At 40.8% G+C, this 16,833-nt stretch overlaps 1 protein-coding gene across 1 annotated transcript in view; it reads right to left on the bottom strand.

Moving 5' to 3' along the window:
• The window catches only part of TMEM135 (transmembrane protein 135), a gene marked incomplete at its 3' end in the record, with an annotated part of 196,066 nt that overhangs the window by 59,565 nt on the left and 119,668 nt on the right, over positions 1-16,833 (bottom strand). Inside the window, exon 6 of the mRNA XM_082001436.1 lies at positions 6,116-6,162. Coding sequence (XP_081857562.1) covers positions 6,116-6,162 — 47 coding nt within the window. The remainder of the gene's footprint in view (positions 1-6,115; positions 6,163-16,833) is intronic.

Raw genomic sequence — 16,833 nt, forward strand, 5'->3', positions numbered from 1 at the left:
TCCATGAGAATAAAAAAAAGAAAAATACTTTTTCACCTTTTATTCTATCGGTATATACAGAGAAGATAGATTGTCTCAACTTTCCCCCCGTACCTGCAGCTGAACTAAGCACATGCCAGGGCAGGGCTCTGCCAGAGAAGCGTCAGAGTTAGCCTGTGAGGTTATCGTCTCATCCACAACCCCCTCCTGCGATACCACGTTTTACTTTTGCTCATACTAAATAAAATGAACTGATATTTACAGCATTTCTTAAGAAAGCGAATGTTTTCATCCGCTCACCAGGTCATGCAAAATACCTAAGAAATCAAGTTTCATGACAGTTACCAAAACAATGCTTTGAACCGCTATGTTTCTGATGTTTATATAAGGACAGTAAAAAACATATATAAACACGGAAAAAAATTCTCATCTGCTTTTGTATTCTGATTTATTACCCAATAATTCAATAGCAGAGGAGTTTTAATGTACTCCTGTAATTCTACAACAAATGTAAAAGACTTAAAAATAATCTTTATAAGAAAGGGGAAGATTATTTGATATGAAATCCCTATAATAGCAACTCTGACTATTAAGCTTGCTTATCCTACAGTAAAAAAGAGTAGAATTAAAAGGCAAAAGCATCTTTTGAGTAGTTGCTTCTGTACAAAAGGGGGCTTAAGTGATTAAACCAGAGACCTATAGGGCACTATATACCACACGTTTTTAAAAGAAAATAAAGGCACTTTGAAATATCATGTCAAAAATACTGAATAAATTACAGGATATGTGTTTCATGGGGAAAGAAGAGTAAATAGCTGTAATTTGGGAGGCTAGAATTTCATTAATGAGATAGAATAAAGGGATCTGCAAACAAAAGGACCTTTGTTAAGGGTTTTCAGTGACTTTACACAAGTTTCAATATTCCATCTTAATGGCAGTATAGGACAGTGCATCTGCATTCCTTCAGTGTTCTTTTAATTATATTTTTCATCGTCCATTTTCAATCAATATATAATATATAAACGCCATTAAGAGGCCAGGAGCTTTCCGTTGTGAGCTACGCAAACCCTGAGTTACAAAAACCACCACATTCTTCTTTGTGAAGTCACAGCAAGAGCTTCTGACTGTCTGAAATTATTGTTTCAGAACGTAACATTTTAACATTTATGTCTATAGAAGGCAGACTTCATCCTCAGCTTATGATCAATCAATCATCAGAAACATCCAACTTCCCACAATAGCTGCCTTCAGCTCGGACATGGAGCTTTCCTTTCTAGGGTTCAGAGCAGATGAATTAACATATGTCTATCAGAAACTGGTAGTATATATAGTCTAAGGATTAACTACTATAGCAACCAGTGCTGCAGTCTGTCAGCACATATTCACTCAAATGGCTGGATTTTCTAAGTTTATGTGGATAGGATTTATATGGAGGCGTTAATTTACTGTGCAGAGATTGCAAGTTTTCTATTATGAGGTTTTCTTCAAATATGTATAAAAGCACAGCCATTGCATCACCCTTCCAAAACACCCCAGTGTAATATTCAAAATAAAACTGCAAGTATAATGCCATTAATTAAATTGTGTTTTACAAATATTTATTTTATGCATTCTGAGATTGCTCCTGCTTGTTCGTTTTACTCTGTTCATTAGTCTAAAACACTACTCTGGACAGAAAGTACCATGAATTATTTGAACTGAAATAAGATGACATGAAATCACGGTATAATGACAACCTTTCCACCTATAAACTTAATTCCACGTAAACTGTATTTTTTTTTTTAAATAGGAGCATTAAAGAGAAGTGTGCGTTTGTTCCCAGACTCTGTAAAAAACAGCGCATTTTTAAAGCATACATAACATCATATGACATCACAAATTACATTTTTTTAAGTTCCCACTGGAGCTCAATGTCACCTGAAAATTATTTCCTAAAGATATGGGAATGTTATTCTCCCCAGAAACACTTGTGTATGTAAGTTTTTGAGGAAAAAAAAGGTGGAAGGGGAAAGAATCCTGTTTCAACTGTGGTTACCTCTACGTGTGCAATACATACAGGTTATGGGAGATTGCATCGTACAAGTTACTGTATACTACAATTACCCACAAATGAGTGATTTCATCACTTTCAGTGGAGTTGAGCAGAGCCTTCTGAGACAAAACAGAGGTATAAGTTAGCAGAGAAGTACCAGAAAAAGAGGATGGAAGAGAAGGAAGGGAAAAAAAGGACACTAAAATATGGTCCCTCTGTCTGTAAATATAACGTTGCTTGTAAACCTACCATCTGCACTGCAGCTGCCATTTTCCTAGTATCTTCCTCTATTTTTTGTCCTGTCTGCTGACATGATCTTATTTTTTCCTTCTTCAGTCACCCTCTCCTTCCCTCTTCCAACTGTCTTCCTGTCTATATTACTTTTCTGAATTTACCTTTTGTTCTGACTCCCTTCTCACTTCATCTATTCTGGAGTCATTATTCCTGTTTTTTCTTCTACCATTTCAGTTCTGTAACCTTGCTTCTTAATTCTTGAGATTTAGCACCTTCTGTTTCTTGTTTCCTGTAGCAGATGCAATAATATTTGAACAATCCAACAGAATTTGGGGAAACACCAGTAAGAAGTATCAAGGCTGCTTGGTGAAGTTTTCAACTGCTGTGAAACATCTGCCACAGGGATGGGTTAGGAGGATCGGGGTAGCAAGTCAACACGATGTGAGGACAACGCCTTCCAAAACAGAGTAATGGGCATTCATTTTACAAGCGGAGAAACCTTTTCTATGGAAATGATAGGAAGATTACCTGAATATTTTGGGTTTTTAATAATAAACTCCCCAGATCCATTACATGGGTTTTTGAGCCTTTCTGTTGCTTTGGAGGCAGAAACCAGATGTGTAAGGGTTGGCAGTCAGAGAGAAACATCAGTACTGTAACCGCCTGGCCAAAGGACTATTACTGAATTTGTTGTGAAAATAATTCAAGACAGACATTATAACGATCATTACACTAGAAAAGGTAATATTCAAATAAATCAAGAAGAATAGGATCATAGAATCATAGAACAGTTTGAGTTGGAAGGGACCATCAATCTTACCGAAGAGAATGATCATCAATGATGAATTCACATATAGGATAAGACAACAACCAACTCACAATCCCAGTCCAGACAAACTGGAGAAAAACTTTGAGGACCAATTGAGTGACCCCTCTGTCATCTGTCTTCTCCCTAAGTAGTCATTCCTCTCCTATTATATGACTAGAAATTGTGGAAGGACCCTTGAATTCAGTGTGGTCACATTTCTCCCTCTATTAATTTTCAGAGATGCCCCTGCCCACCTGGACTGTTGACGTGTTCCCTGCCTTTGCCTGCCCTCCTTTGTCTCCACTCCATATGTTCTGTAATAGATGGTGGTTTCTACAGCAGAGAGTTGTAATTTGGGATTTTCTTCCAGGTATACCTTTCAAGTTGCATTCAACAAAGCACAGCAAGCTTCTCCTCCTCCAAAGTCTTTACTGGCCACTGCCTTTGACAGCTTATTACATCAAATATTTCTCAGTATGACAGCCACTGACATCCATCAAAAAGTGGAAGAGACGGAGGAATTCAAATATTCCTTTCCCTAAGTGGTAATACCTGTATTATGCAAAATCTGTTCCTACAGATGTGAAAGACAGACAACGAATGACTGCTTCTTTCTTAAGATTTCCTTCCCCACTAAGTGAATTCATCCATGCTGCAATTTATTATCATAAGAAGAAATGTCTTGCTCTGTTATCTCTTATCCTTTCTATCACAGACAGCGAGAACAGACTATTTATTCTCTTCCTCTTTTCAGCAGTCTTGTATGTACATAACGACAGTTATTCAACCCCTTATTTATTTTTTTTAAATTAAACCACAATCCAACCTTTTAAATAAACTATGTTTTCCAAACTCCAGATCACTGGAGGAGAAACTCTGAGGTTTCTCTGCCTCTTCCGTATTCTTTTTGTGGTGTAATAATCAAAAAGGACAAAAAAATGCACTGAAAACTTCTTAAAGTACAACAAAAAGACAACTTTATGTACCGCACACGCTCTACACATCCCGTCCCGGCATCTCCCTTGTTACAGGAATGTGATTTTGTTGACTTACATTCAGCTGGCAGAGTGTGGACAACTACTGTTGGGTCTTTTTTCAGTGAACTGCTCCCAAACCATTTGATTCTCCATAGCTCCTTACCTGTAAATGTATTACCTCAACCTTGTCATTACTACGCAGCTTTACTGTATTTCAGATCATATCTCCAGTTTGCATCTATCTGAATTCCAAGTCTTTCTGCAATGTCACTGCAGTTCCCAGCCAGCAGTTCTACCTACATGTGCAATAACCGTTTCCTGTTATCTTTGTCATTATTTAAATATAAAAATATTAAACAACAGAGGACCTGAATAAGTGTTTGTCAACGCAGCCAACAGATGGTCTGTCTGACTGTCACCCTCTGACAACAACTCTGTGCATATATTATCCTGGGGGTTCAGTGCTTACCCAAAAGTATTTTCACACAGACCATCTGTACCTGGTTACGTTAGGAAAGTACCACATGAATCACTGTGAAGAAGTTCTAATCACAATACCAATTACACTCAGAAAGAAAAAAGAAAATAAATTGGTCTGTGCTAATTATTTTTCGATAAATCTATTTTGATGCCCTGTTTTTGTTTGTGTTTACAAATAATTTTTTATATTTTTTTTTTCTGAGAATTAAACTAATGGACCTATAACCTCCCGGTCCTGCAGTTTAATTCCTCTGTTACAACATCAGAGACAAAGCAATTAAATGTTGCTGATGATTGCTCAACAGGATATCCATCAACCCTGGCATGGAGGGACTAATTTTAGAAGAGAAAGTGGTTTGGAGCCCATTCAGCTGTCAGCATTGCTGTGTCAGGTCAGGGAGGAATTCACCAAATACCTCTGGGCTCTGGTCAGTTCACATTTAACTTCCAGGTTGTCTCTAAAACACCGGTTCATTACCAAAGACATAGACAGGAGACAACTAGCTTCTTCCAAATGCATACAATATTTATAGCTTTGACCAGCATTTTAGTATTTTGAGTTGGTTTAATCAGCATTCATACAGACAGATGCCTAACTTCAACCTTACAAGTCAACTTCTCCAAGGATGTTATGCCATGACTCTGGGAAATAGAAGAAACTAAAGCAAGGAGAAGACTGCTGATGCAAGGGTCTTAATGGGTGATAGATGAAAGCAGGGATGCTTCTTCAAATCCTTTAAATTAAGAGCTCTCCCCTATCCACAGGCTGTTCTTGGCCAATATCCGTAAGTAATTCATAAGTAATGGAATTACGAAAAAACAGGCTGCAGCTTCCAAAGTTTTGCAATTACCAGGGGATCATACAGCTTGAAGAACCATAGATGGCTACATGCCACAGAAAATTCTAAGTCAAAGGGTTGTAGTCAAAGGTTACTTTAGCAAGCAACTTTCCAGCTTGAGATGTAGTGAAGAAAATTTGAGAGGTCTGGCATTTAAAAGCGAAACAATGGCAAGGTAAATGACTTATTACATATATCTTGCAAAAAGAGAGAGAAAGAAGTTATTAAAATTAGTGTCTTATCCGACCCCACTACTGTATGTTTTAAAAAAGGAATACAACTGAGAACTTGTGAAAATGTATGTGAAATTAGCTTACTCTAAAACTAAAGGAGTAAAAATAATTTTATATTTTTTAAGACTGTAAAATCTCATTTTCCTGTTCTCGTCTATTTTCACCAGAAGAAAAAAATGTTACCTTTCCTGCCATAAGCTATTTAAGAACATATATGAAAAGCAGTACTTCAGCCTTTCCCATACTCTGTAATATTAGACATCCAGGATCTTAATTATAAGATGAGAGGAGGCTCCTTAAGTAACCAGTAGACTCTCCAGAAGATTTAAAGCATTTAACGCAGCATTTCCCTTTTTAGCCCGGTTATGCTCACAGTACTGGGGTTTTAATGCCATGGGAGCTCTCTACTCAATTCAGAAAGCTTGAGGGAAGAACATGCAAGTTTTCAGATGAATACTAAAAATTAAGTAAGGTCTTAGAAACGTTGTTTAAAATAACGTTTACAAACTTAAATAAATATACTAGCAACATACCTGAAGAAGAACATGAAGAGAGCAGCTGTGATGCAGAACAAAAGGACCTACAAGAAGGAGAAAAGAGTGTTATTACATAAAACATCACACTACTACTGCATGTTCTGGATCATGAAGAATATACAACTGCTACTATGAAAGTTACACTTAGATGCTTGATGGGCCAGAATGAAAACTTGTCTGAATCCACCAAAAAGGATTCTCTTGTTTCTAGTAGACTTTAAGCCGTTCCTGTAGAACTGAAAAAAAAATATGAATTCCAAACCAGGGTACTGTGACAAGAGACACAGCAAACAATGCCACTTAAAATAGCCTGGAATAAAATAATAAATAATAAAATAATAATAAAACAACAGAATGAAAACAATAAAGCAATAGAATGGAAATTTAAACATTATATTTTGTCTGACTTTGCTTCTGTGATTTATTCAAGTATCACACTGCTAGTTGCAGTTCAAAAGGCAGGACATTTCAGGTGTCTGTACAGCCAGCTACTTCTGCTTAACTCTTTCCAGCAAGTTTGAGAGTAGATAATTCTACTCCCAAATGAGAGTATCCTTTCTAGCAGTTTACGTTAGTGTTAAACTCTTCGGGAAGAATTCCATCTTGCTCTAGATTATCAATGTGATCATACAAGAGTCAGTGAGCAAAGCCAGCAGCGATCCCGCGCTGCGAGGAGAACGTCCTACTTCTTCCTCCCATCCTCTCCACTGGGGCTCAGTGCTCTCACCTCCTCCCTACCACCTGCACAGTGGCTCACAAATGCTGAACAAAACTAACTCAGTGAGGGAAAAAAAATGTAAGTCAAAGCTTTGGAGAGTATTCTGCCAATTTGGTGAGATAAGGAGATCACTGCAAGGTGTAAAAGCACCAGAGCGGGCACAGGCAAAATGGGGACCTCCATGCCGGGAGCAGAGAATGGCAGGAAGGATGAAGCCATGCTTCTTGAGATACCAACAAGCCGTTGTACCTTGAATGTAGAACTGCTTGTGCATACAGCTGTTTCAGGAAAAATCATGCTTTACATTCATAAATGTAATGCCTTAATCCACTCCATCTTTGCCAGATACAACTCAAAAGCAAGAAAATACTGTTTTGTTCTAGATACACTGGCCCATATTCATACCATCATTCAGGAGGCAAACACCTTACAGAAAAATTGCAAGTGTTTTAGAAAACATTTTTCTAACGTTTATTTTTCATTTTCAATGAAAATGCATTTATTTTCCACGCTTGAAGAAGTTTTGATCATGATGGGATACAGATAGCGTAAGTGAAGAGGAATGGAAACGCTGGCAGCAGTGCATATTTGAAGGTTATAAACACGTCGAACAGTAGGCTGCTGCGTGTTGATACAGATCAGAAAGTGTGATAACAATTTGAATAGGAGAGGTTTACAATGACTTTCAGAGAAAAAAAAAATCCTACAGTGAGACTATTTCCCTTTTCTAAGTCCTCTGGCATGTGACTTAAAATTAGGTCACCCAAGACATTTTAACGTTTACTGTGCAAACTCCCCATTTTTTTTCCTTTTCCTTTACCAGTCCTATCGAATTTTATTATTCTGCATCAAAAATGTGAACATCTGAAATCACTTTCTATGCAAACATCAGGGTAAAGTGAGGACAAAGATATATTTCAGTTCAAACTAGCAGCAAAAGCAGAGTTACATTTAGACCTATGTTCTACTTAAAAACATCTGCCATAACCCTCCCAAGTTCAAACCATATTTAATCATTCAAACAATCATCAATTCTTTGGATGCCATTTCTGGGACACAGAAGGGACAAGAAGCCTTGACAGCCAGAGTAATGATACTGAGAAATATTGAGAAATAAGTGAAATGAGCTCTCTCTTCTCCATGCTTAACCACCCCAGCTCGCTCAGTCTCTCCTTGTAAGACAGATGCTCCAAGCCCTTCATGGCCCTTCACTCCAGTATATCCATGTCTGTCTCGTACCGGGAAACCCAGCACTGGACACAACGCTACAGATGTGTGTCACCAGTGCTGACTAGAGGGGAAGGATTGCCTCACTCGACCTGCTGGCAATGCTTCTTCTAATGCAGCCCAAGAGGCTGGTGGCCTCCTTTGCTGGAAGGGCCCTTTGCTGGCTCGTGTTCAGCTTGGTGTCCACCAGGACCCCCAAGTTCTTTCCTGAAAAGTTGCTTTCCAGATGTCCCCAGCATCTACTGGTGCCTGGGGTTACTCCTCCCTGCGGCAGGACTTGACGCTTCCCTTTGTTGAACCTCATGAATCACAGAATCACTAGGTTGGAAAGGACCTTCAAGATCATCAAGTCCAACCATTAATCCAGCGCCACCATGTCCCCTAAACCATGTCCTGAAGCGCCACATCCACACGTTTTTTGAACACTTCCAGAGATGGCGACTCCACCATCTCATGAGGTTCTTGTCAGCCCATTTCTCCAGCCTGTTGAGGTTCCGCTGGCTGGCAGCATAGCTACCTCATGCAGCAACAGCTCCTCCCAGTTTTGTATCACCTGCAAGCTTGCTGAGGGTGCAGCCTCCTGTCCAGTCATCCAGGTCATTAATGAAGATGCTACTGACCCCAGTATGGACCCCTGGGGTACACCACCAGTGACTGGCCTCCCGCTGGACTTTGTGCTGCTGTTCACAACCCTTTCAGCCTGTCAGTTCATCCCAGCCAGCTTTCAGTCCACCTCACCATCCACCTATCATCAATTTGTCTACCATCTGTATTCCACTTGGCAAAATCTGGGCAACTTTAAGTACTTAAAATCACAGAATCACTAAGGTTGGAAAGGACCTTCAAGATCATCAAGTCCAACCATTAATCCAGCGCCACCATGTCCCCTAAACCATGTCCTGAAGCGCCACATCCACATGTTTTTTGAACATTTCCAGAGATGGCGACTCCGCCATCTCCCTGGGCAGCCTGTTCCAATACCTGACCACTCTCTCGGTGAAGACATTTTTCCTAATACCCAATCTAAACCTCTCCTGGTGCAACTTGAGGCCATTTCCTCTCGTCCTATCGCTAGTTACTTGGGAGAAGAGGCCAACACCCTCGTCGCCACAACCCCTTTTCAGGCAGTTGTAGAGAGCGATAAGGTCTCCCCTCAGCCTCCTCTTCTCCAGACTAAACAACCCCAGTTCCCTCAGCCGCTCCTCAGAAGACTTGTGCTCCAGACCCCTCACCAGCTTCGTTGCCCTTCTCTGGACACGCTCCAGCACCTCAACATCCTGCTTGTAGTGAGGGGCCCAAAACTGAACACAGGATTCAAGCTGCGGCCTCACCAGTGCCGAGTACAGGGGCATGATCACTTCCCTACTCCTGTTGGCCACACTATTGCTGATACAGGCCAGGACGCTGTTGGCCTTCTTGGCCACCTGGGCACACTGCTGGCTCATGTTCAGCTGGCTGTCAACCAGCACCCCCACGTCCCTTTCCACCGGGCTGCTCTCCAGCCACTCCTCCCCAAGCCTGTAGCGTTGCATGGGGTTGTTATGACCCAAGTGCAGGACCCTGCACTTGGCCTTATTAAACCTCATACAGTTGGCCTCTGCCCATCGATCCAGCCTGTCCAGGTCCCTCTGCAGAGCCCTCCTGCCCTCCAGCAGATCAACACTCCCACCCAGCTTGGTGTCATCTGCAAACTTCCTGAGGGAGCACTCGATTCCCTCATCCAGATCATCTATAAAGATATTGAACAAGACCGGCCCCAGAACCGAGCCCTGGGGAACACCGCTTGTGACCGGCCGCCAGCCGGATTTAACGCCGTTCACCACAACTCTCTGGGCTCAGCCATCCAGCCAGTTCCTCACTCAGCAAAGAGTAAACCTGTCTAAGCCACGAGCTGCCAGTTCCTCCAGGAGAATGCTGTGGGAGACAAGAGTCAAAGGCTTTACTAAAGTCCAGGTAGACAACGTCCACAGTCTTTCCCTCATCCACTAGGCGGGTCACCTGGTCGTAGAAGGAGATCAGGTTGGTCAAGCAGGACCTGCCTTTCATGAACCCATGCTGGCTGGGCCTGATCGCTTGGTTGTCCTGCAGATGCCCTGTGAGCACTCTCAAGACCAACCGCTCCATAATCTTCCCCGGTACAGAGGTCAGGCTGACAGGCCTGTAGTTCCCAGGCACATTCTTTAACACATTAAAGAATGTGTTTAATCAAACTCTAAAATTATCAGCTGTCTTCCAGAACTTAAAAATATTCTTTGGGAAAAAAAAAGTGGAACAACTTAGCCAGGTGGAAAAGAAGAAACTAGTACCAGTTTTTATAAAGGAGAAGTTCAGGGAATAGAGGGTCCAGGGAGGCCACAAAAATGATCCGAGGGCTGGAACAGCTCTGCTGGGAGGCCAGGCTGGGAGAGTTGGGGTTGTTCAGCCTGGAGAAGAGAAGGTTCTGGGGAGACCTTAGTGCAGCCTGCCAGGGCTTAAAGGGGGCTGGTAAGAAAGATGGGGACAGGCTTTTTATCAGGGCTTGTAGTGATGGGACAAGGGGTAACGGTTTTAAACTGAAAGAGGGAAGATTCAGACTAGAACTAAGAAAGAAATTTTCAATAATGAGGGTGGTGAAACCCCGGCCCAGGTTGCCCAGAGAGGTGGTAGATGCCCCATCCCTGGAACCATTCCAGGTCAGGTTGGATGGGGCTCTGAGCAACCTGATCTAGTTGAAGATGTCCCTGCTCACTGCAGGGGGGTTGGACTGGATGGCCTTTATAGGTCCCTTCCAACCCAAAGATTCTATGATCCTAGTAGACGATCAGCTAGGCCACTTCTAATACCCACAACTCTACTAGAATAAATTACTTGGAACATCCAGTTTATAAACATCTAGAGAACAAGACCATAAGAAACAACCAACACAATAAAGAAGTAAATTAAAACTACTGTAATTTTCTTCGAGGGATGTGTTAAGGAAAGGAGCAGGTGCAAATTACCTGAACTTTCATGCACCTCTGTGGCAGTTGCCTATGTTAGTTAAGTAAGTGGGAACAGAGCTGCTCCAGAACACTACAGGAGAAAGCTCCCATAGTTAGCAGTTCATTATCAAACTAAAAGGCATTTTAATTGAGGTCACAAAGGGGTTTTGCTTCCTTCTTCAGTGACAATTTGAATGATGGAACAGATTACGTCACAAATTCACAAAATCCTTTAGAGGCCAGATCTTTGCACAAAGTGATGCAATTGCCCAAAGTGAAAAAGTCGAAATTCAATAAAAATAAATATGAAGTAGTTGGCAGGAGAATTCACATACATAAAAACCATGGCAAGAAACAACTGTGTAGGCATTACTAGAGTAGAACAAATTCTACAGTTCACAAATAAATAGGCACCAGCAATGCAATGCTGAAGAAAGCGCTGTAAAATATTACATACTCTCTTAGAAGCAGAGGAGGTAAAATATAGCTGTGTATTACAGTACTGACCTGGTGCCAGGAACACCCCAAAATACAACGTTGGGCACTGCTGTTAAAGAAAAGCATAGACGAAACAAGACAGCCCAGAACTCAATGAAAATAACAGGCGCGTAGTGTGCAACTGTTGGGAACTGCTTAAGGTAAAAAAGACGTAGCCAGTGACAAACATGGCAACTATTTTCATATGATTATCCTACGCTGATAAAACCGTCTCATCGAATAGAGGAAGAGGAAGACAGAGCTAAATCTACAGCCAAGACAACATAGGTTAGGTATTAGGCAGAGGTCTCTCTCTAGTGATAAACTAGAAATAGTTGCCTGTGAGATTGTGGAATCTACTTTATCAGAGGTGTTTAGAATCAGTCGAGGCAAACACCTCCCAGCAGAGCTCTGGGCATGTTTGATGCTGCCTCCCCCGGGCACTTACACAGCTGAAGGACAGCGAGACGTGCGGCTACACCAGACTGTTTCACGTGAAATGCACAGCCCAGGATGGAAAGCCCAGTGATGATCTTATCATAGCACCAAGAAACAGAGGGCAAATGGTCACCATGCTCCAAAATTAAGATACTTTCAAAATAAGCCATTTTTTCAAGTCTTTCCTATTCTATAGATTTTATTTGTAGCATCTTCGGTACAATATGCAATACCTATTTTAGATTTTAAAGCAACTATACTAAAAAAGAGAAAAAATGCTAAGGCCTACAGAAATGTAATTCTACCTACTGAGTGAATTTAAGCCTTTAAATCTAGTGAGCCAGGAGTCTCATTTGGGATTTTTCTTGCAGAGTCCATTACTTTTTGATTTACGAGACGAGGTCAACAAATTGTGCTTGGCAACACACAGACCTTGAAACTTTCCAGCTGCAGAAACAGATACAACAAGCAGACAGACAACCTACATGTTTCTAATGAGAATGATATGCCCTAAATATTTTAACATTTTTAAAGAGGTGCACGTAGGCTACAAGAAAAAGCCCTATGCTCCAGGACATCTTAGCATATTTGGTGTGAGCACTGTAATTTAACTGATTACATGATATGTTACTGTACTATATTAAACCTTAATAAATAAAGAGGAAAGTTGCTGACAAAACTTGAGGTATTTTTTCCAGATCTCTGTTGGCTGACAAAGCCAGTATTTTATTATTTTTTTTCAAGCCCTCATATAAACACCATCACAAAGCAACCTTCAGCAATTCTGAGCACAAACCAAAAAGCTCTGGCTGCAAGCAGCTACCAGCAGCCCCAGTAACACCAGCAGCCCCAGTAACACCAGCAGCAGCTCACAGATGACTTGTCCTCACATCCAGATAGAAATCTTGGACCAGAGAAAGGAAAAATAACATTGACAAAACTATTAAAACTACTCACGGGTCTCCTGTATTCTTACTTTTCCTGCGTATTACCTAATCCTAAGGTGACGTGTATTTTCCTTAATTATTTTCATTATAGTCAGATTTCCTGGGGTAAAAACATCTCTGACTGGAGGCTGCTGGTTCTCCCGTATAGTCAGAAAAAAGAGTAGGGCTGAAGTCTGGGAGAAAATAACCCAGACCTTGTAATCAAAGAGAAAAAAGCACTGAAGATACACATAACCTATGCAAGCGAGGACAGGAGGAGGGAAAAGGGACAGGTCAGTGATATCAGCTGGCAGAAGCATTTAGAGTGTTGCAGCTCCAGTTCAACACCGAATGGTGTTAAACCCAGCTCCCAGAAGACCTCAGGCTGTTTCAACCACCGGCACATCAACACTTCAAGCATATTCATGAAACCCGAAAACCACCACCTTCTTGAGGAACCTCTTCACAATGCATGTGAGAGCTATATCTACATTTATTGATAAAAAAAGAAAGTAACTACTGCTAGTATCTTAAGGCTGTGTGCTACAGAAAAAAGACCTGTCAGCTAAGGCCTGTCTGAGGAAACTTTTATCGGTAAAAATTCGTGGAAAATTAAAAACCCAGTTAAAAGAAGTCACTCCAATAATTACTACTTGAGCCAATTACTTCCAAAAGGTACAAAAAAGAGAAAGTGGACTTACTATTTATACATTTTTAAATCAGTCACTAATTAGTATTTCTACAAGTATGGCCATAGTAATAAGGATTTAATACTAATATGTAAACTGTAGTGTCCTAATCATGAAATACCTGTATAAAATTGATAGGCTGTTTTTTTCCAATAATAAACATCCGGCTAAAAAGCATAAAATTTTCTATAATTTTATAGTAGTTAAATGGGATGGACATCATAGAATCATGCTGATTAATTAGACAGATTTTACCAGGAGTTATAAAAAGAAGTGATGTGAACAGGTGCCACATTTCATTACGTTCAGCCCCTTAAAATCTCATCCGACCGTCACTCTTACTAATGTAAGTAGTTATGTTCTACTATTCTGTAATGTCCCAGGCAAGACATTATCACAGAAAATAATTACCTGGCGGAACGAGTCACCACTGCAGACAAGGCAGCTCTTACATCTGCGAGTTACGTCTCCGCCGCTCTGGGAATGAAGTGCAGGACTTCAGCCCTAAACCCACGAGCTGCCAACAGCACCAGCTGGACCGCCGGAGCCCACCGCCACGGAGAGCATGTACGCGCTGACGGGCGCAGAGGAAGGCTGCAGCAGCCACTTACTACTAGATTATATCAGCAATGGGTTTGGTAAGCAGTTTTCCCGAGCACCGAACCAGTTTCTAACTGTTCTCCCACTCTCCGCCTTAGTTCTCTATTTACTGTCCCATGTGAGTAAAAATCACTTGGGGAGGTTTTTATTGTGCCCCTCATCACTTTTTCCCCACCTCTTGGACTGCTGCTCTTTTTGGGCCAGCACAGTGGACTCTTCGGAGAGCAAGCATAACTTTATTCTCACCAGTTAAAGAGCTAAAAAAAACCAAAACAGAAGAGGCAGGTATAAAGAGTAATTCAATGCCCAGAATACATGACTTGCAATAAAAATAAAGCTGACAGTAACTTCACGCTTTTGGCTTATTGAAGAGAAGATGCAGAGGTGGCTGGAGTATCACTACGAGAGCCTGGAGAGTAAATATTATTCTTTAATTTGGTAGAAAAAAGAACAAACAATGGCTAGAACCTGAAGTCTGTCAAATTCAGACTAGTAAGACGCAATTTTTTCTCTGGTTAGCAAGATTAATGAAATATGATTAGACTGTTTGGTGTACACTCAAAGCATAATGTGGTGAGATTCACTGGCCAGTGTTAACCAGTATCCAACGGGATGATTATATGGCCTCCTTGCGGTGTCAGCATTCATGAAAATGGTATTAATATATGTGTCACATCAATATGTGTCTTTAAAACAAATGCACTACATATACTAAAACGTGCATTTGTACATACGTCAGCAAAAGCTTCTGAATCAGTTGCTTTGATTTAAATTTTAGTATTGAATAAAATACAAACTTCAGGTCTGTCAAACAACTTATCAAGGCTGTAGTGAAAATAATAGTGAATGCTGAAGGGGAAATATACTCCTGAATCCTGCAGCAGCTCCAGCACTATGGAACCCTCCAGCTTTTTGTGTCTCAGGGTTGCTCGCTCCTCTCTCCGAGGCCAGAGCTGTCTCACAGACAGCACCTCAGAGGACCAAACAGTTCCCTTAGACAGGGCCAGGGTGTTTTGAACGACTAACCTCAGTATTTAGCCACAAATTCCTTAGATTTCAATCCCCCGTGGAGACAGAAGGAGCCAACAGGGAATGCGAAGCACTCTGAGTTTCTTCAAGCACATACAGGTCTAGAACGACCGAGTCCAAGATCTGACACAGATTTAACAAAACACATACACCAAATACTACTCTCAGTACCTGCTGGGTACGACTAGGTACAAAATTTGGCACTGTCTGGTTACTCTGAAGTCATATACTAACTCTCTTTTACTCATCAATCGAAAAATTGTGATCTACCTTTTTTTTTAATTACCTTTTAAATAGTAATCTTTACAATATCCCTTATTTCTCTATTAACACCAACCTTCCATTCCTGAGAACTGCAGTGAATAGCAAAAATGAGTGAGATTCTCAGTGTTGCCATTGTTTATTAAAGAATTCATACAGCTTCTGCGCAGAAACATCATTGTTAAAGTTTTTAAAACAAAGAAATAAAGGTATTTTATGTTGAGAACAGGTGATTTGGTTTTGTACAAAAGCATAACGATGTACGGAAAATGGTGGCTGTCCTTCACCAAGCTCAAATTCCTAGTGATCCCAAAAGACATATGCCAACTGAAAATCCTAAAATGGAACCAACCATCTCTCTCTGGACATTTCAAGTTATGCGATGTTTTACCTTCTCTCTATAGTAAATCCTGTAAAATCAAAACCTTTAGAACACTCGGTTTCCTTCTCTACTTGAAATCCACTGCATGTGGGAGAGCTTCATAAGCTATCAAAAGTACTGGTGAAAACTCATCATAATCTTCGTCATCCACATAATGATTATTTTTCTAGTTGAAATTAGGTAACTTCTGAAGCAATGCAACATTGCTGCTGCTTCAAAATTGACAGGCTTTATGAAAATGTAGAAAACAATTTGTCAGATCCTTATTGGGCATGTGGCCAAGTTAGCTACACCTACACCACTTCAGCTGTTAGAGGCTCCCGATTTTTTTCTGCCAACAAGCCTCAAGCAATCTCTAGACAGATAAGATCAGAAGAAACACTAGTACGTGTTATTAAACAAGAGATTATATAGAGTCATGTTAAAGCACTGTTGTTTGATCACGATTAAATCATTACAACTGGCAAATGTAGAAGGTAGCTGAGCCAAGATGGGGAGCACCTGGCAGTCTCAGAAGAGCAGGAAAAAAATAAGAGGAAATTAAACCCTTGATTTTCTAGTTCACAAATTCCATATACACACATATAGTTAAGCTCTTTAGCACCTTTCATTTGTTTTCTCAAAAACAGTTGTCAAGCCTCTTCCCCTGTTTTTCATATTACCTTAACCACAGCAAACAAATTTACAACATACTGTAACAGAGCCATGAAACAGCCTTTCTTAGAGCTCTCAGCCAGAGTCCACTGCTTTCAAAGGTACACAATGCTTGAGAGACTGAAGTATAAAGAAGTAATTGTCAAATGAAACAGCAGTACGTTACTATTATGCCCTCCTAAAAGAGCAAAGAAGAGCTATTTTACAGCGTATCATGTTGGAAGGGTTGGTCCAGGCTCATTTCTGAAACTAATCAACCCTTGGACACACAACTTGCAGGTGGGTCCAACCCCGAGCGATGGGGACACACCTCCAATCCTATTCTGCGTCTTCTGGTACTCCAAGGTCTCCATG

The sequence above is a fragment of the Phaethon aethereus genome, assembly GCF_964289735.1.
Source record: "Phaethon aethereus genome assembly, chromosome: 1".
In the NCBI taxonomy this organism is placed as follows: Eukaryota; Metazoa; Chordata; class Aves; order Phaethontiformes; family Phaethontidae; genus Phaethon; species Phaethon aethereus.